At 40.7% G+C, this 20,595-nt stretch overlaps 1 protein-coding gene across 2 annotated transcripts in view; it reads left to right on the plus strand.

The window, feature by feature from the left end:
* The first annotated feature begins 615 nt into the window (after positions 1–615).
* si:dkeyp-50b9.1 overlaps positions 616–20,595 on the plus strand; it is a 56,367-nt gene continuing 36,387 nt past the window's right edge. For both annotated transcript variants that reach the window (XM_007904680.2, XM_007904681.2), the window contains exons 1-2: positions 616–800; positions 19,485–19,620. In XM_007904680.2, the coding sequence (XP_007902871.1) occupies positions 636–800; positions 19,485–19,620 (301 nt within the window). In that variant the 5' untranslated portion in view covers positions 616–635. The remainder of the gene's footprint in view (positions 801–19,484; positions 19,621–20,595) is intronic.

A 20,595-nucleotide genomic window follows, 5' to 3' on the forward strand; every position in this document is an offset into this window, starting at 1 on the left:
GTGCAATCTGCGTGAATTCACTGTGGCTCAGTGCAGTCAGTGACTGATCTATTTAGTTGTCCATGTAGAGGTGCTGCCTGCCCAGCTCGCAGCCTGAGCATCTGCTCTGTGCCTTTCTCCCTCTCCAGCTGCAGCACCACCTCACAACTGAACAGCTCCACTCCGTGACGTCACCACCGCCGCCCCATCACAACAGGCGAGCCCCGTAATCCTCAGTGCGCCTGCGCCCTATCCCTGAGCATTGTGGGGGTCGTAGTCACGCGAACCGTGGACTCCACTTCCCACGAGGCAAGGCACAAACGAGGCTCTTTAAACGACAATATACTGTAGCAAGGGGTAACCAAACGGACTCGAGTATGTGAGAAGGAAGCAATGAGTGAAGGGCCGGGCGTAACATTCAGCGCCGGAGTTCCTTTCTGGTAAATTTTGAGCGGTTTGCGTCGAGGCAACCGGTCACGCTTCCCGGGTGGACATTTCAGCGCGCCAGCGACTGCGCAACCGCGAGCGGTGCTTTCTGGGGATTGCAGTCCACGCGCGCGCGCGCGCCCGCCCGCCTCTCCCTCCCTCCCTCGCTGCAGCGTCCGCCCAACCGCGCGCCAGCGCCTGGTTGCCATGGCGACGGCGCCAGGGTAAAGATGGCCGCCGACGGCGTCAAACCGCGCTTAGCACCGGAGCAGTTCAGCGGCCCGGCCCGACCCAGACACCCCGGGGAGCAGCAGCGCGTGTTCACCGCAGTGCCCTTTATTGTAGACTTCCACAGGTTGCTTCACCTCAAAAACGCAGCCAAATTCATAACAGGGGTAAGAGAGGCGACTCACAGCTCTGCTCTCGTTGCCTCACGGAGGCAAACTGCAGAGTAACTGACGTTCAGTTCGGGCCCGGGGGCGGGGGGGCGGGGGCCCGGGGGCGGGGGGAGGAATTGTTATCCCGGTACAAACTGACGTGGAGAAAACGGAAATGAAATCTGAATATAATGGTTCCCTTCCTTTACTTAATGAATAATAATAATAATAATAATAACGCGACCTCCTCGCTCCCCAATCCATCACCCCGGCGCCTCTGCTCGACTGGCCCCGGCCCCCGGCCCCCGCGGCCTGTCCCTCGGCCCCCTCCTCCGCCCCCACCGTCGGAGGTCGCGCTTTCAGCCACTTACACCCCCGAAACTCTGCAACACTCTCCTTTCAATCCCTCCGCTTTGTCTCCTCTCTTCCCCTTTTTCAAGAGCTGCCTGAAAACCTTCCTTTTGGACCGTGCTTCTGGTTACCCTCCACCCCACACCCCCACACTCCGGCTCGGGGTCAAACGCCGCCACTGTGAAGCGGCTCCAAGATGCCACCAGGCATGGAGGACGCTATATATAAGTGCAAGTTATTGTTGCTGCTGTTACGGCTTTGATTAGAGCCATTTGCTACCACTCAATTCTCAGAACTGACTTAGTTTTTATATGTGTGTGCTTGTCGAGGTAAGGGATATCCTCCTCGTGGAACAGAATATGTTTAAACTTTGGACACCCTGCGTGGTCAAGGTCTTCTCACCTGTGGTACCGACTTCCTTAAGGTTACCCCTCGGACTTAATGAACCTGTGTACAACCTAGAAATCGAGTGGATTTGATCCCGGTTATCCTTTCTACCCCACATCCGGTTTCTAGCTAGGACTGCTTTCCTCCACCTCTGCCACATCTCCCATCTCTGACCATACCTTACACCTAACGGTTAAAATACTTATCCATACATTTGTCACCTCTGCTTTGATTTTTCCAAAGCCCTCCTCACCAGTCTCCCCAGGTACACCTCTCATAAGATCAAATGAATTAAAAACTCTGTCACCTGTATTCTCACTGGTACTAGACTCTGAACCCCCATCACCGAGTCCTTGCCAGGCTCCACTGGCTGTCCATTGCAGAATGGATCAACTTCAAGATCCTCACACTCACTTCATGGCACCTCCCTACCTCTCTGATCTGCTTACATACCACTCCTCAGTTTCAGACTGATAGTTACAATGGGCTACAGATATCTAAAAAGATAACATCTCAGTGTTCCATACATAAACCTTCAAATGGTGACTGGAAGTTTACTATTTCACTAATATATTTCAATAATATATTGTGGAGTCCTGTAGCTCAGTGGTTACAGCGCTCGCTTTGCAAGCGAGAGACCTGAGTTCAATTCCAGGCAGGGCGAGACCTTGGGCAAGTTTCCTTACTCCACACAGAGCCTAATATTAATCCCTCCAAAACCAAAAACAATAATAATAATTAGTCATTTTCAATCTACGACTGTTTGTGGGACATTGCTGTGCGCAATTGGCTGCCGCGTTCGCCCACAAATATACAGTCAATTCACTTTACAGTGTGTTCTGTGAAGCGCTTTGGGACGTCCTCCCGACGTGAAAAGCACTATATCAAATGCAAGGATTATTATTATTATTATATTATATTTAGGGACTCGATGGTGAGATTGCATTTTAAAAATGATGTGGGTTACAGCATGGCATTGGCTGGAGAATAATGGGTAAGTAATAGCAATTACAAGGAATCTAATCAAGGAATTCAGATTGTTGTAATCTGCAAGAGAAAAGCTTGAAGTCATTTGAACCCCTGAAAATGACTTAAAATAACTTCTGTAAGATGGTTACTTGTAATAACATATACTGTTAATCTTACATTTGGTTTTGTTCAATTTTGAAGCTACATATAGTTTTTTCTGAAGGTCAGCAATGCCTGATATGTGATGACATTCATATGGGATTGATGGCTTGATGTAATTACTGCAAGTTTATCAATAATTCTTTTCCAATGCTGTATATATTACATGAGGTACACATGTAGCCTGGTTTGTACATTAGAATCATATAGAATCACAGAACATTACAGCACAGGAGGCCATTTGGCCCATCATGCCTGTGCAGGCTCTTTGGAAGAGCTACCCAATCAGTCCCACTCCGTTGCTCTTTTCCCATATCCTTGCAATTTTTTCCTTTTCCTAGTACTTATCTAATTACCTTTTGAAAGTTGCTCTTGAATCTGTATCCACCACCCTTTCAGGCAGTACATTCCAGACCGTAACAACTCTGATAACACATTGATAACACTTTTCCATGAAGTCACACGTTGTAAGTTTTGGTCCATTTTATTTTGTACATGGTGAATTATTGATCTGATCCAAAGGAGATGAGTGGAGCTCAAGCACTTTCCAGGGAGAGATGGGAAATCAGAAAACAGATCTAAGAACAAATTAACACACACATTATGTTCTGATGTTTGAATCCATGCTGTTTTGGAGAGATTCTAGGTCACATGCAGGTTATGCTTTAAATGGCTTCCTGCCAAATCAATGGAAGCTAATGTTGAAATTATGAAAATGTTTTTGCAAAATCTCAATTTATTTGACTTTCAGGCTATGGGCTTCTGTGAAAATGTTGCTTCTTATAGTATCCTTCACTCTCCTATTCATTGTAACTGTTCTTTTCCTGACTAGGCAAAGGGCTCCTGTATTTTGTTATGCTAACTGTTCATAACAACATTGGGGAAGCTCTCGTATTCCATCCAAATCAAACACAGTGCTGTTGCATAGTGGTCCAATGGCATTAAATCTGTTTAATTTGGTGAGGACCTGAGAATTAATAAATTTGATTTTGTTTGATAGGCAGTTGAAAAGTTCATTGGTCATACAACAATCACAACAAATTGCATTTATATCGCACCTTTCACATGGGGAGGACATCTCAAGGTACTGGACATTTGACAGTTTGCAACTGAGATTGGAGGAATGATAAAAGCACTGAAGTAATAAAATGAGGTGAGGGAAAGAAAGGCGCTATATAAAAGTAATTTATTGTTGCTAGGTCACAGGCAGGTGATGGGGATGTCAGAATGAACTTACTAAGCGCCAACACTATAGAAACTGATTGATTGCATACTTGCTGGTTGGAACAGCCTTCCAAAATAATGACAGCCACAACAACAACCTGCATTTATGTAGCACCGTTCATGTGAAGCAGTGTCTTGGAATGATTAAAAGTGGCAGAGCCCAGCACCGAGCCAGGGGTGCTTGGCATCGACTGAGCAGAGATAGGAAATTAAAACAGAAAGGTAAGAGTTAAAGGAGAGAAACAATGAAGAAAAATTTGATGAGCTTTGAAAGCCAATTCAGGACACTAGAATATCTTTGTACCCTGCAAAGGGTTTAATAGAAGAAATTTCAATCCTAGATCTTCCACATTTAATATAGGTAACTCGTATAATTCTTTGAAGCTTTTGTTTGTTCACCAGGACAAGCGTCTAGCACTATATGGTCAGTGAATTTATATTCTTGCAGTACAATTTTTTTTGAGGTTTCGAAAAGTTTAGACAGCCTGTAATTGGATGGGTGAAGATCTTTCATGTGGTATGGTGTATGAAGCTAGAGGGTGGGGAGTGTATTACATCTGGTTTAAACATCTACTTATTCAAATCTTGCCAATTTTATCTCCTTATGGTACTAATGTTCTAGTACAAAATCATATGGCCCCAGCAGCCTTGCTCAAATAATAATTCTTTATGTGATCCCAAAAAATAAGAGGCAGGCTTGTTAATCATGGAAGGTATTACAGCTGGCCCCATACAAGACCTCAGGGAAACATCCTTGTTGCACATGTTCAATATCTCTGCCTAAAAGCCCATAGCTAAATATTTGTTTCCTCATTTCGGCAATCTGCAATTTTATTTTCCTCTTATTTCCTCTAATGCTCTTCAGTTACCTACAACTGGCTTTTATATGATGCTATCCTTATTGCTATTCTTTTAAGTGCTCCGAGCCACTACCCTGTGTGAAGGGCACAATATAAATGCAAGTTGTCGTTTTCTTGTAGGTTTTAAAAAAANGCTGCCTGATCTATAGATTCTGCAGTATGACTTTGGAGACTGCAATATTCATCCGACCTTAGTGTTTGAAAACATGGTGGGACTTAGCAAGAGGTTTTGCCAGGGACAACAATTATGTTCTGTTTATCCTATTTACAATATTAAATTTACCTCCATTTGTGTATTTCTTTTAAAGTAATAAATCTTTCATTTGATATAGCGCATTTCACGTCAGGAGGACATCTCAAAGCGCTTCACATTATACTGTAAAGTGTAATGACTGTATTTTGTAAGCAAACGTGGCAGCCAATTTGCACAGCAATGTTCCACAAAGTGGAATGGCAATTCCCATATAACAAATGTTTGGTAATTGAGTACTCGGCCAGTTTAGTACAGTATCTTGCAAATTCTATGTCTGTTTCATTAGTGCATAGTCTGAGACAGCTGATGTGGTTTTCAACAAAGCTAGTCTTTGTTCTGTAAACCTTTTGAGGCTGTAAAGACATCAGTAAAGGTAATAAATATTAAAGTAGGTCAGAGAGAATTCCATGGTGTAGGCTGAAAGGGATTCTTGCCTCCTGCAAAGTTTTCCTTGTTAGGCTGTTTCTTCTGTGAACTGTTTTGGTGAAGTAATGTCCATAGGTTGTCAGAACTGTTTAGCTGTCACTGCTCTTGTTGTGACACTCAGGTTTCCTCAGGGGACATCAGACTACGGGCTTTCTTACATACACTTCAGATTGCTTCCTGTTATTAATGACAGAATGATTCTGCCTGTCATCCTCTATAATAACATTGGCTTTGTTTGGGGCAGCTTAATGATCTGCCATTCGATCCAGTTCTGTTGACTGGTTGGTTATTTTATACTTGAATCACTTTCCTGCCAGTTTCTCTTTTCCTCTTCTCCCTCTAGACCATTTTAACAGGTTTTGTTTTAAACATAATTTAATCATTTGATAATCTTCTACATTTTATACTCAAGGTCAATCATAGGAATGCCAAATACTTAACTGTAAACTGCTCATTTTTAATTTTGGTTTATTCCGCTACACATCCCTGTGTTTTGGTTTTCTGTTTGCTTCTACTTGGAGAAAGGGATGGAAGAGAGAGAGACAACAAACACTTACAAATTCACTGCATGTTAATGCTTATACATTGTTGAAAAAGTGAGTAACTACAAACTGCTAAGCTATGAATTTCCTTCACATTAATGCTTCCACTTCAAAATATTAACTGGTGTTAAACTCCTTGAGAGCCACCGTTAAAGTAAGTTTTCAGTGTGGAGAATGATCAAAGCCCCATAGTCCAGTAAACCTTGGAACGTTCAAAGAACATGGGATACACTTGTTGGATTGTCACTTGAATCTTGTGTACATATTGGGTGTCCAAGACTAGATTCTAAAATAGTTCTGCATTACAAAATGCAACACCCAGTCCAGCAACAATCTGAAAATGTTTTTTTTCTCCATATTGTTTCCTCCCATTTGATACATGATAAATATAAAAGTGTGCGGGGAAAAGGCAGGAGAATGGGACTGAACAGATAGCTCTTTCAGAGAACCAGCAAAGGCACGGCGAGCTGAATCATCTCCTGCCTGGCTGCAAATTTTATGGAACCTGAAAATTTGAAATAGAAACAAAGTCCTTGACCTTCTGGGCTTTTCCATCAGCAATCGAAATGGAAAGAGATTTATCCAAAATGTTAATCTGTTTTACTAGGTGCTGATTGACCTGCTGTGAATTTTCAGCATTTATGTCCTTGTTCAAAGAGCACTATGTCCTATAAACTTCTGTATATACTTTTAAATAGCATAACCCCGTCTGGAACATTTTGTACAGTATTATGCTGCTGTTTTGTAAGGCTGTCACACAGGATTGTCACATAACTGCAGTAGATGCTTGTCTATTTGCTCTACGTGAGGATTTGTTAGAAGTATAGATCAATAGCATTTTGAGAATTTCTAAACACAGGGAGATATGTTTTCCACTGAAGTGAAAATTGATGTGATTTAATAGTAACCTGAACTGGTTTGCTTGAACAGAAAAACTGCCAAAATTCCTTATTCAAAACCCAGAGTGAAATCTGTTCCAGATGTGTGTACAGAGACATCTGATTACAGGACAGTGTGCCTTCTGCTCTGCAGGTCGAACTGCACCAGAACCACAAATCATGTGAGAAGTAACCATTCAGAACCGAAAGGATCATTATAACATCTACTCTCTTGTATTGTTTCAGTTATAGAACAGGGACCTCTGCAGATCTCATGTAGCATAATATTATTATGCACACTCGTCATGGTGCACCCACCCAGTCTATGAATAATTGCAAGTTATTTTCTCACTCCTCCCCACCTTCCCAATCTCCTCAGGTTCTTTTGAATAATGTGTTAGATTCTTCGCAGTCCTCCATAATTGGCCAGTTTGACTCACAGACTGCTCACAGGCTTACCATGTGTAATGGACAACAGGCACTGTCAGACCTGATGCTTGTGAATGAGTTTTATTTACAAAATCAAACCATAGTGAGGCGATTGTCAAGAGCACAAAATACACAGTCACTACACAACATAGTATATCCTGTGAAGATCGTGAGATATCGCATCCTATGTGAAAGTCACAGATTCTTGTATTTGTATAATAATCCAAACTGACAAGACCTTAGAGTATGATTGGTCTTTCAACAGGTTATACCAACCAAAGTGTCAATCCCGCTCAGATTGATAGGATCAAGTCTTCTCTTTGATGACTATAAGGGTCCTAATTCAATTAAATTGAGACTAGTTTGAACTCTGCTCCCTGTGGCTATGTGTCTTCAACACAGAACTGTTCATTAGTACAAAGTGGTGATGGGAGTGGCTTTATTATGCACCTAATTCATGTTGTGCACTGAACTTGGTAGTGCTCGATGCGAACACTTGGTGGTAAAACTAGAAAATATTCTTCAACGTGCCGAGTCCTGACCTTGAATGGACACAAAATTCACGAAAACCTTTAGATAAAATGCATTGTATTAGCCGATTATCGTGGCTAGCATTCAACGCAATACATGATCCGAGTGCTGAAGTGAAGTGGGAATAAATGTAAATTGATTTGAGGCTGTGCTGTGCTTGAACATTAATGCTTCTGAAAATGTGTGGCTCATAAGCTTTGGATTTATCTCTCTACACATATTAATCTAAAAATAACTTTCTGATAAATCACTTTTTAAAGGTTGTGTTAATATACAGTGAGTGAACAGAATGATGCGGAAGATTTAGCTTGCATTTATTGGTGTATCAACCAACCTACTTTTCAAGCACAGAATTAGTGGCCCTACTGCGTGATCACTGAATTTAGTAGTAAATTGGGAGAAAATCTAGTAAAGCAGGTTCGGCGTTGCTCAGTGGTCCCCCAAGACCAGAGATTATTAATTGATGAAGTGTGCTTTTTAAGTTTTAAGTGGAGCCAGGTTGGGTATTGGAGCACAATCCATCCAAAATGCAACAGTGGGATGCAAGTGTAATATGCTTTCTGCATCCTTGTCTTATCTCACTAGAGATGAAAAGAGGCAGGGATACCCGTGTATTGTTCACAATGACATGGCCAGCTCGGTTGTATGTTGACTTCTGCCCTACAGGTTGCTCTCTAGCCCTAGAGACAAATATGGGAGAGGTGATAACTTTCGACAATTAAATGGAATTAAGTATTACAAGTATAATGCTATAACACAAGTAAGCTATTTCCTTGCCGTTAGATTATAGTTTTGTTTGGTTATCGTTAAATGTTTTCAAGGATGCAGCTATAACTCAAGATGTCTCTGAAACTGCGGTGGTTGTAATTGTAATTTTGCCACAGATATTAGAAGCCTCCTTTGTATCTCACTCCAATTAGCTATTTTCTTGCTTGTCTAACAGAAATACCATCTTGAACTATTCTTTCCATTTTTTAGTTAATGAGATTGATATGTAAATGAGTGCGCTGGGCAGTATGCCACGGTAGTAATAATATTACCGTATGTAAACTGCTAGAAGCTGCATTTCTTTATTAAATAACCAATGAACAGGCAGGCGCTGGAAGCTCTCAGGACCTGTGTGCTATCCAAGGAAAAATTGACAAAATAGTTCAAGGTTGTGGCATCACAGGATATTAAATTCTTTTAATACCTTTCTCATAATAACCACATCCCAAAGAGGGCAGCAGGCACACTGAACCATGTAGCGAGGAACACATACTGATACACTGGTACAGTATTTATGTTTGAGATATCGTAAGTCAGAACATTCAATCATATAGTTGAAGACATTTGTTTAATATTTTTATAACACTTCCTTTAGACTTTTATAAAAAATTGAACTAAATAACTGTTGAAGGGGATTTTTTTAAGACGTCCGAGTTTGACAAGAAAAAAAAGAGCACGTAGCACAATGGTCTGTCTTGTTCCATTCTTTATGTTCCTGCATTAAATTTAAAAATCCATTTGTTGCATTCTCCAGACTACATTTTTCTCCAGACTGGATTTTCCTCTGTCTTCCCATAAGCAGTATCTCTTCAGTGTAATGTATTCTTAACAGCAAGTCTTTTATAAGACAAAGGGTCAAATGGTTTAGAGGATAGAAAGGCTATAAATCCTAAGGGTCCATTAGTTGTGATGATGAGCCAACTTCTGTGCGCCAGGAGACTTTGCAACATTGTGCTATGAAATATCTATTATTAACTACCCTGTATTAATCCTGATGTCATGAATGTTCAACCAGATTGTTTCAGGTCATGGTGCATCTTTTCATCTGGCAAGAAGCTTGTGGCCTGCTCCCACTCCCTAGAAATGTACTTGGGTTTAGCCTTCCCCCGAGAAAGGTGATTATAATAATAATAATCCTTGCATTTGATGGTCCTTATCACGTCTTCGAGACATCAATGCACTTCACAGAATATACTGTAAAGTGAATTTACTCTATATTTTGTGGGCAAAACACGGCAGCCAATTGTGCACAGCAGTGTCCCCCAAACAGTTGTGGATTGAGTGACCAAATTATTATTTTTTTTTGAAGGGATTATTGCTGCCGGAAAAGTGATCCGCCAATCAACTAACAACCGGGTTCTTATTTACTGCTAGTGTGTGGAGTAAGGAAACTTGCTTAAGGTTTCGCACTGCCTGGAAAATACCATATATAACACGGCCTTATGAATATAATGGAAACTGCTGTTAACACTGAAATCAACAGTTAACCTGAAAGTTATGGCGATTGCCAGTATTTTTTTAGTCGTGGCTGTTTGTGATGTTAGCTGGGTTTTCACACATTCTAACTCTACCTTTGAACTCTGTTGCTTGATTTGACTATCTTGAATATGTTCAAAGCCTTTGACACCATCGGGCACTGTACACTTTTCCATAAAGTTTCATTTTAAGGTCTTTAACCCAAATAATAATAACGATGATTATCTCGTTTCCTTTCATTCTTCTGTCTGTGCTGCTGTTGATGGTTCATTGTCATTTTCTCTCATTATTTCAGTACTTCCTCTAAGTTCTATTATTCATCCCACTTTCTTTATCCACATGACTAAATTTCAGTTATTATCCAGCCCTATGCAGTCTTCTGTGGATAATTCAACTTCCTTCTGATTGTACCCTCTCAGTGCATGCAGTCTTCACTTTGTTCACAATGAAATGCATGGAGTACATAAAATGGCTTGTCTTGTTCCATTCTTTATGTTTCTACATTAAATTGAAAAATCGATTTCCTGCACTCTCCAGACTACATTTTTCCCCAGACTGCAATGCCACAACAATGCAATATCTCAATCTTGCACATCTGCTTTTCAATCAATATTGCTCTGGTTATTACTTTCCTAACATACTTTTTTTGTTTTTCCCAAGAACCAAATATAGGATATTGTCTGACATGCTCCTACATATCTCATTGCTAACTGTCCTACCCTTAACTCTTTTTGCTGTGACTTCAAGACACTTCAACTTGCCTCCCTCAGTATTTCTGTCCTGTTACAATGTACGGTGTCTTGTATATCAAAATCGGTGTTCCCACACTACTTTGTTTTAACTTTTAACCTTTCTTTTCTTTTTATAGTTTTGCTGGTGTGCTGCACTATCTGTTCTCATTTCTAAACTAAAATTGTTCCTTATTTCCCTATTATCCACAACAACAACTCCCTCACGCAGGGTAGTGTCCCAGAGCTATCTGGGAAAGAAGCACAATTGCTGTTTACTTTCTTGGTTGTGTTACAGGTAGTGTAATCAGGAAAACCAACCCAGGCTTGTTTAAACAAAGTATGCTTGACATGCGGCAGACTTGCTCCTCATTGAATTATAAAAACACAATTTTTAGTTAAAGCTATTTCTGTTTATTCTTTTTATCAGAGTTACAGTTATTTGAGATAAGAGGGCCTATTGGAATGAAATCTGCCCAGCAAAGTATAATTTGATTGCAAGTTTAAATGTGAAAGCTTAGTAGGATGTAACTCCCAGAGTGCAAAATACAGCCTCATACCAAGTGGGAGGGCTGGTCTGTTGCCCTAGTAATAACAGTTACTTGTCAATCAGCTGCTGACTTTATAGAAAGTTGTATTTTTTACCCGTAGTAAATTCAGACAGGAACTTTTTGGACCTTTTATATTAGGGAAAAGAAATGCCTATTATTATTGACAATTTAGTCGTAGGGAATGAGCTATTATTGGCTTATACACACACCCAAAGGATCAGGGTGAACAGATAACCCATACTCTGTGAATGTCCGTGCTGTAACTACGGTTTGGAATTGTTGCAACTACTGAAGTTTCTAGTAAATTCACATTATAAAAGTGGCTTTTTTTTTAGAAACCGTTTACTATTAGCTAGTTAAAATTTGCGGGCACAGAGCTATTTCCCGAAGTCTTTAAGTGCTTTTAAAAGGTTACTAAATTGTATTATCATTCATTTTGGAGAGCAGGCAAGCATGTCAGGCTTGTAGAAATGCATAGATGCATATAAAAGGAGACAGACTGTAGAACTGCCAGTTGCTTCTCCTATGAGGTTCTTTGAGCTGGCCAATCTACCAATACAAAAACAGAGAGAGCTGGAAAAACTCAGCAGGTCAGGCAGATGACGAAGGGTCGTGGACCCAAAACGTTGACTCACTTTCCTTTCTCCATAGATGCTGCCTGACCTGCTGAATTTTCTGCAGTAATCTACCAATACAACTGCTTCACCAAATGTATCAGAAATGGGTAATAATAAATGGATAGTAATAATTGGATGGCAACATTGTACAACATTGTCTGCTATAGAACCCCAAACCAGGGTGAAAGCCTTGATCTGGAACTGGCTTGAGATAAGGAAGGCTACTAGTAATGGACCAACCAGAGTGGTTGGAGATTTTAACTTACCCAAGATTGATTGGGATAATAATGGTAAGATAGGGAAGGGGTTTCTAGAGTTAAAGGAAGATTGTTTTATGACTTAGTTTGTAAAAGAGCCAACAAGGAGATAACAGCTTAGATTTGATAATGAGAAACCGGGACGACAAAATCTCCAACGTAAAGGTGGGAGAAGCATTAAGCAACAGCGATCACAATGCAGCCACATTTGACATCACAAGAGATAGTGAGGTCCTAAAAACCCAAACAAAATTGCCAAATTTCAAGAGGACTGACTACGCGCTTGAGAAGTCTAGTCGGAGTGGGCCTGGCAGGCCTAAATATGGCAATGGGATTTTTTNCAAGGAGGTGATTATGAAGGCAATGGAATAATGTGTATCCATTCAAAGCAAACGTACCAAGCTTAAAGGCACTCCTGCCTGGTTGGACGGTGCTATAAAGCAAATCATAAAGAGGAAAAGAAAGCATTTAAGGCCATGAAGGAAAATGGCACGGAAATAAGTCAGACTCAATACCAGAAGGCATGCCAGAACTGCAAAAAAGGCATCAGAATGGCAAAGAGAAGCTTTGAATTGAACATGGCAAGAGATGTGAGGGATAATAACAAAAGGTTTTTTAATTACATTAAGAGTAGAAAAAAAACAAGCAGTGGAATAGGGCCACTGAAGGTGGGTTCAGGAGACAACATAACAAATAATGCTGCACAGGCTGCAATAATGCTAAAAATGGTTTTTGCATCAGCCTTTACCAAGAAGGAGACCTATCTGATCTGGAAAGAGAACTCAAGGGTGTCGCAGAGAAAGGTTGGGACACTATTCATATCCAAACAGCTGTGTAAATAAATCTCAGGGCCTGGATAAATTGCATCCGGGGATCCTTAAGGAACTAATGGAAGAAGTTGCAGAAACGCTGGCACAAATCTTCCAAAAATCACTGAATGCTGGGGAGGTGCCGGGCGACTGAAGAAAGGAAAATGTTACTCCTATTTTTAAGAAAGGCAACAAAAGTGACCCAGGAAACTACAGACCAGCAAGTTTGACATCCATTGTGGGTAAAATTATGGAGACTCTTATTAAGGATAAAATCACAGAGCATCTGGACAGAAATAAAATCATAAATGATAGCCAATGTGGGTTCATGAAGGGAAGACCTTGCCAATCTAATTTATTGTTTTTTTTGACGATGTGACAAGGGAGCTTGATAAGGGTAAAGCTGTGGATGTTGTATATCTGGATTTCAGTAAGGCCTTTGATACAGTTCCTCTTGAGAGGCTGGTACTGAAAGTAAAGAAAGTGGGAATCAATGGAGGTATATTACAATGGATATGCAATTGGTTGACCGGAAGAACCCACAGGGAATGTCATCAGACTGGGAAAATGTTACCAGTAGAATCATAGAATTATACAGCACAGAAAGAGGCCATTTGGCCCAATGTGTCTGTACCGGCTCTTTGAAAAGAGCTATCCAAATCAATCCCACTTCCCTGCGCTCTCCCCATAGCCCTGCAACCTTGTCCTCCTCAAATAATTATCTATTTCTCTCTTAAAAGTTGTTATCGAATTGGCTTCCACCACCCTTCAGGCAATGCATTGCGAATAATTCGCTGTGTGAAAAAAATTCTCTTCCCCTCTGTTTCTTTTAACCAACTATTTGAAATCGGTGTCCTCAGGTTACCGACCCACCCGCCAGTGGAAATAGTTTCTCCTTGTTCACCCTATTGAATCCCCTCATCATTTTGAAAATTTATATTAAGTCTCCTCTTAACCTTCTCTGCTCCAAGGAGAATAATCCCAGCTTCTCTAGTTTCTTCTGATAACTGAAGTCTCTCATTCCTGGTACCATCCTGGTAAATCTCCTTTGCACCCTCTCCCAATGCCTTGACATCCTTTCTAAAGTGTGGGGCCCAGAACTGAACACAGTAATCTAGCTGAGGCCTAACCAGTGTTTTATAAAGGTTTAGCATAACTTCCTGACTTTTGTATTCTATGCGCCTGTTTATAAAGCCTAGTACCCCATATGCTTTTTTAGCTTTATCTACCTGTTCTGCCACCTTCAAAAATTTACTTATATGAACCTCCAGGTCTCTCTGCTCCTTCACCCCCTTTAAGATTCTACCATCAGCTTATATTGCCTCTCCATTCTTCCTCCCAAAATGTATCACTTCGCATTTCTCTACATTAAACTTCATCTGCTACATGTCTGCCCATTTTACCAGTCTATCCATGTCCTCTTGCAATCTGCTACTGTACTCCTCACTCTTTACTACTTTTTCTAGCTTAGTATCATTGGAAATTGTATTCCCTATATCCAAGTCCAGGTCATTTATATAGATCAAAAACAGCAGTGGTCCCAATGCTGACCCCTGGGGGACACCACTGCACATTTCCCTCCAGTCAGAAAAACAACCGTTCACCACTACTGTCTGATTTCTGTCTCCCAGCCATTTCTGTATCTATGCTACCACTGTCCTTTTAATACCATGGGCTTCTATTTTGCCTACAAGTCTTTTATGTGGCACTTTGTCAAACGTCTTTAGAAAATCCATATAAACTACACCAACTGCACTACCTTCATCCACCCTCTCAGTTACTTCATGAAGTAGATGATTGTTAGATCTTTGCTAGATTTTGCCTTTAACAAATCCGTGTTGGCTGTCCTTTATTAACACATTTTTCTAAGTGAAAGTTCATTTTGTCCCAGATTATAGTCTCGAGAAGTTTTCCCACTACTGACGTTAGGTTGACTGTAGTTCCTGGGTTTATTTTTCTGCCCTTTTTTATATAGGGGAGTAACACTTGCAACCCTTGAGTCCTCTGGCACACCCCGGTGTCCAAAGAGGGTTGAAAGATTGTGGCTAGCGCCTCCATTATTTCCACCCTTACTTCCCTCAGTAACGTAGGATGCATCCTGTCCGGACCGGGTGACTTATCTACCTTGAGCACCGACGACGGTTTTAGTATCTCCTCTCAGTTTATTATTATCTTATCCAATTTCACTACCCTTTCCTCCGATACTGTGGCTTTGTCTGCATCCTCTTCATTTTTGAAGACAGATGCAAAGCACTCACTCAGTACATCAAGTATGCCCTCTACCTCCACACGAAGATTTCCTCTTTAGTCCCTAATTGGACCTACCCTACATTTGACTAACCTTTTATTCTTCATGTGCTTATAAAAAATCTTGGGGTTCCCTTTTATGTTCCCGCTAATCTTTTCTCATACAATCTCTTTGCCCCTCTCATTTCCTTTTTTAGTTCTCCTCTGTACTTTCTATATTCTATTTGATTATCTGCTGTATTTTGGATCTGACATTTATCATAAGGTGGCTTTTTCTGTTTTATTTTAATCACAATGTCCTTATTCATCCCAGGAGGTTTGGATACCCTACCTTTCCTCCTCGTGGAAATGTATTTGTTCTGTCCCTGAAATGTCTCCGCCTTGAAGGCTTCCCATTGCTCGTTAGCTGATTTACCTGCCAATCTTTCTTTCCAGTCCACTTTGGCTAGATTCCTTTTTAACTCACTGAAATTAGCCCTCTTCCAGTTGAGTATCTTCACCTTTGATTGTTCCTTGTCCCTTTCCAAAGTTCTCTAAACCTAATAATGTTGTGTTCACTGTTGTCCAGATGCTCTCCTACTGAAACCTGCTCCACTTCATTCCCCAGAACTTCCTTCCCCGTTGGGCTGGAAACATATTGATCCAGAAAGTTATCCTGCCCACATTTCAGAAATCCTTCCCCCTCTTTGCCCTTTACACTGTGTTAGGATATCACCACTTTATTGGTTTTGCAACTTTCTGAAATCTGCTTGCAGATTTGTTCGTCTATCTCCTTCCCACTGTTTGGTGGTCTATAGTATACACCTAACAGAGTAACCTCCTTTTCTGCCCCTTAATTCTAACCAAATAGATTCTGTTTTTGGACTCTATCTAGCACATTATTCCTTTCCAGGGCCGTAACAGTGTCTTTAATCAATATTGCCATCCCACCTCCTTTTTTTCCTTCCCTATCCCTCCTGAATACATTGTAGCCAGAAATATTCAGCTCCCATTGCTGCCCTTGTTTGAGCCAGGTCTCCGTTATTGCCACTACGTCATAATCTCATATGGCAACTTGAGCCACCAATCTTATTTGTCACACTCCGTGCATTTATGCACATGCATTCCAAGACCGACTGAATCTGCTCGACATTTCTCCCCCGTCTAATCCCTCCTTTTTCTGCACTTATTACATTGCTATTTGTCTCTCCCAGCCCTCTGTGTAACTTATTTGTCTTCTCTAATGCTATCCTGATACTCTTGCCCCCTCAAAATTAGTTTAAACCCACAGCTCTAGTTAACCTCCCTGCAAGGACATTGATCCCAACACTGTTCAGGTGTAACCCATTCATCTTGTATAGGTTCCACGTGCCCCAGATCCCAATGATCCAGGAATCTGAAGCCCTCTTTTCTACACTTTTTCTCCGGTCGTGCATTCATGTGTTTGATCCTGCTGTTTTGATACTCACTTGCACGAAGCACTCCAAAGGAGTTCCACAAGGGGCTGTTTTGGGATCTCTTTTGTTTAATATTTTTATAAATGATCTGGAACTAGGAGTCACAAGCACCGTGGCTAAGTGGCTAATGACATCAAGCTAATGCAGGTGGAAGATTGTGAAGCTGAACAAGATAGGTTACAGGAGGATTTGAACATACTTGGGAATTGAGCAGATCGGTGGCAGATGAAATTCAATGTGGAGAAATGTGAAGTACTTCACGTGGGGACAAAAAAATCCTGGAGGGACTATTATTTGAGCGGAGGGAAAATAATATGTACAGAAAATGAAAAAGACTTGGGGTCCTGCTTGACAATAAATTGAAGCTATCCCAGCAATGCTCTGTGGCAGTGAGTAAAGCAAACCAGATGTTGGGATGTATCAAAAGACCAATGACAAGTTGAAATAGTGGAGTAACCCTGCCACTGTATAAATGAGACCATACTTAAGAGTACTGTGTACAGTTCTGTTCATCGCAGTACAAAAAGGATATTGGAGAAATTGAGAAGATGCAGAGGAGGGCAACCAAAATGATTGAGGGAATGGAAGTATTGGACTATGAGGAGCGACTAAGTAAATTGGGGATTGTTCACGCTGGAAAAGAAAAGATTGAGAGGCGACATGATTGCTGTTTTTAAGATTCTAAAGACAATATAGATCATAACAGGCTGTTTCAACTTGTCCAGAATAGAAAAACCAGAGGACTTGGCCTGTGATTGAAGGGGGTAAATTCAGAATGAATCTACACAAACACTACTTTAGTGAGCGAATAGTGAACCTGTGGAACAGGCTCCCTAGGAAGACAGTTGAAACAGGAAGCGTTGATTCTTCCAAACACAGATTAGATAGTTTTCTTTTAGGAAATAACATTATGGGATATATAGTACATAGGTAGTTTGGGACATATATGCAATGGAACCGCCAGGAAGGTGAACTAGATGGACCTTGTTTTTTTTTCGTCTAGCATTTCTTATGTTCTTATGTTCTTATAACAGTGTTTGTTTATTCTAGAGAGTAAGGGTTACTCATTATGTAACTGCCCAAACTTTGTTTCAGCAAGAAACGGGTTAAGAGGCTGTTGTATAAATGTTTCTAGGGCTTACTGGTAGATTTTGCTACATCCAGATGAAGTGTGAGTGTGAGTAAAACCGGTGATGAGCAAGTTATTCTTTTGACAAGAATGTACATACATTGATTGCTTTGTTCTACAGTACTGCACACAGTTTCTGCATAGCGGATGGAAACATTTTACATGGAGCTGTCTTTCACTTGCGTGCCTACACGACATTTACCCATTTGCTATTCTCCAATTGATTCTCTGCAAGGAACGGCTGCCTGGAGATTAGACAAATCTTGTGGCCGTTTAGCTCAAAGCAAAACAGCTTGAAATACTTTCCAACCTCTTTTGGTTTTATCATGCATTCGTCTCCAGAAGTGCTAGATTTTCCCAAAATAACAAAAATGAGCGTGGTCAATGCAATTTGTCCGAGTTTGGTGACATAATGCAGGGTTATAGGAATCAGCTGGAAGGGACACTTTTTGTGTCATTTGTGTGTCTCTGATTGATGTTGATGGATGTGAAGGATATGGAAAATGACATCTGTGCACATAGAGGCCTGGCGGTATGCTGAAAAGTTTCAATGGTCATTCTTCGCGTATTGCACTGTTGTGCCTAAGAGTGCCAGCTGAGTTACGATTCACAAACCAATAGAAAGACATCAACCACATTTAGAAGGGGAATCTCTTGATGCTCAAGAATAAAGATCTATAAAGGGATAGTAAACTATATCTCCATAGATATGTTACACCTGGATTGAGATTTACCAAAATTCACTAAGATCATTTGAAAATTTCTGTAAATAATTGTCACCCTGCAGAAGCTCCTGAGCAACTCATCTGGAACATTTTAAAAATTTTTATCAGCGGTGTTCTCTGATTTGGACAGTGATGTGGCTTCACTTATGGGTTTGCGATGCAGCCTTTGTAGCAAAATGTCATGTTTGCGCCACCTCTCAGGACATATTTCATAGTAATTCTGTCACATCCCATCTCCCTGCTGTGGTTTCAGTTTTTGTTTGGTTGGAAATTGCAGACACAACATAAAAGCATTGTTTTATCCCTGTTTTCTTTGAGGGGATAGTAAACAATTGATTGGAATTCTGTGAGTGGATTCCCACCTTTTGGGCTTCAGTCACTAATCTTGTAACAGATGTATTTATCCACTAGGCCATGTAGACAAACTACAAGCTGTATTTGGGCAGACTAGGGTAAGACTCCTATAGCCTGAACTATCTTCAGATCTTAGGTGGTTCAAAACTACAGTTAAATAGGGTGTATGTCCTACTTCACACCTCATTTTCATTTCAATGCTGGGATAGAAGTTCTACCTAGTTTTTGCCTTCCACTACTGTTTTGTTTCTGGCTCATTTCATCAGAATGTGTATCGAAGTCACTGGATCTGTGATGTCATTGAGCCCTGCATTAAGCAGTCTCTCTCCCTATATATTTTTAAAAAGAATAATTAGAGGGGTTTGGGGAAAGGGCAGTAAGTGGGACTGAATGACTGCTCTTTTAAAGAGTCCAACAGTTACAATGGGCCGGATGGTGCCATATGTGCTGTAAAATTCTATGGTTTTGTCAAGTAGAATATCTGTCCTAATAGTCTATTATTCTGCAAAATAGATTAGTTTGAAGTTAACACCTTTGATTCCATAAGGCAAACCATAGGAATAAGACATTCTAACACAAAGTTCTTTTTTCTGTAGGTCTCCAATCAGGAATTGGTACACACAGTTACTGCACTTTATGATGTCTGTCTTCCCAACATTGGACCAGAAGATCTTGGAGCAACTATCTGTGCCAGAGGAACTAAAACCATTATCTTGGCACGAGATGAGAAAGGTAGCAATCTGTCATACACGCTGTCTGATTTGTTACAAGCAGTAATTTGAACCATGTTTTGAGATCATGAAAATTTAATTTAATGCAAATGAGACCCAATGGACATATTTGCATCAGTTTTCTATCATTACAAGCATAGTCTCTAGCTGGACATCAAGTATAGCACACCACGTTTTCATCTGTGGGAGAAAGATATAAGTCCAGTATAGACTATTGGGATGAAAGTATTTTATCTGTGCAGCTACAAGGATTCTGTATGGAATAAGTTTGGAAAGTCTCAATCTAGATTCCTGTGAACACAAGCCTGCAACTGATCTCTGAAGTGTGCAAAAAAAGTGAGATAGCTTTCTCTAATGAATCCCAAGGATCATGCTTAGCTTTTACTTTCATTTGTTGAGCTCACTGTGCGGAGCAGGACGTATCTGTATTCTGGCATGTTATTCATTAGTTGAGATACACTGCAACTGCTTTACCTGATTGAAGGTTTTTCAACAGCAGTAATTAGGCCTCATTACTCTATTTTCCACTTTTCCATTTTACACTCTTATTTTTCTATGTTGCCTGTTTTCTCTTCCACTTTTCTCCCATTTTCTTCTGCAGACATTTTGCTCTACTCTTCCATCTACTGGCTGCCTGTTGACCTCCTGTACCTTGCCCAAAGAGCCATTATTCATGTATGAGCTTGGATAGTCAGAGTCAAGAAACTATTTGATTGGGGGAGGGAGAAGAAATCTCAATCAAGCTCATACTATATTCATCTCCCCTCCACATATGCCATACCTTACAGTGGGAATTGCTGGATAGTGGTAAGGATCAGGAACCCTTTTTTCCCTCCAAACTAGTGATGAGGCCAATTCTAGTACTCTCAATGTTATTCCCAACTGAGATCAGCACAGAGCAAGGTTCAAGGCTTGGACCACCCTGGTGACAGGCCGAGCTGCCCATTGGATAAATTTGCTAAGCAATCAAGGGAAT

Source organism: Callorhinchus milii, unplaced genomic scaffold (assembly GCF_018977255.1).
Source record: "Callorhinchus milii isolate IMCB2004 unplaced genomic scaffold, IMCB_Cmil_1.0 Scaffold14, whole genome shotgun sequence".
Lineage (NCBI taxonomy): Eukaryota > Metazoa > Chordata > Chondrichthyes > Chimaeriformes > Callorhinchidae > Callorhinchus > Callorhinchus milii.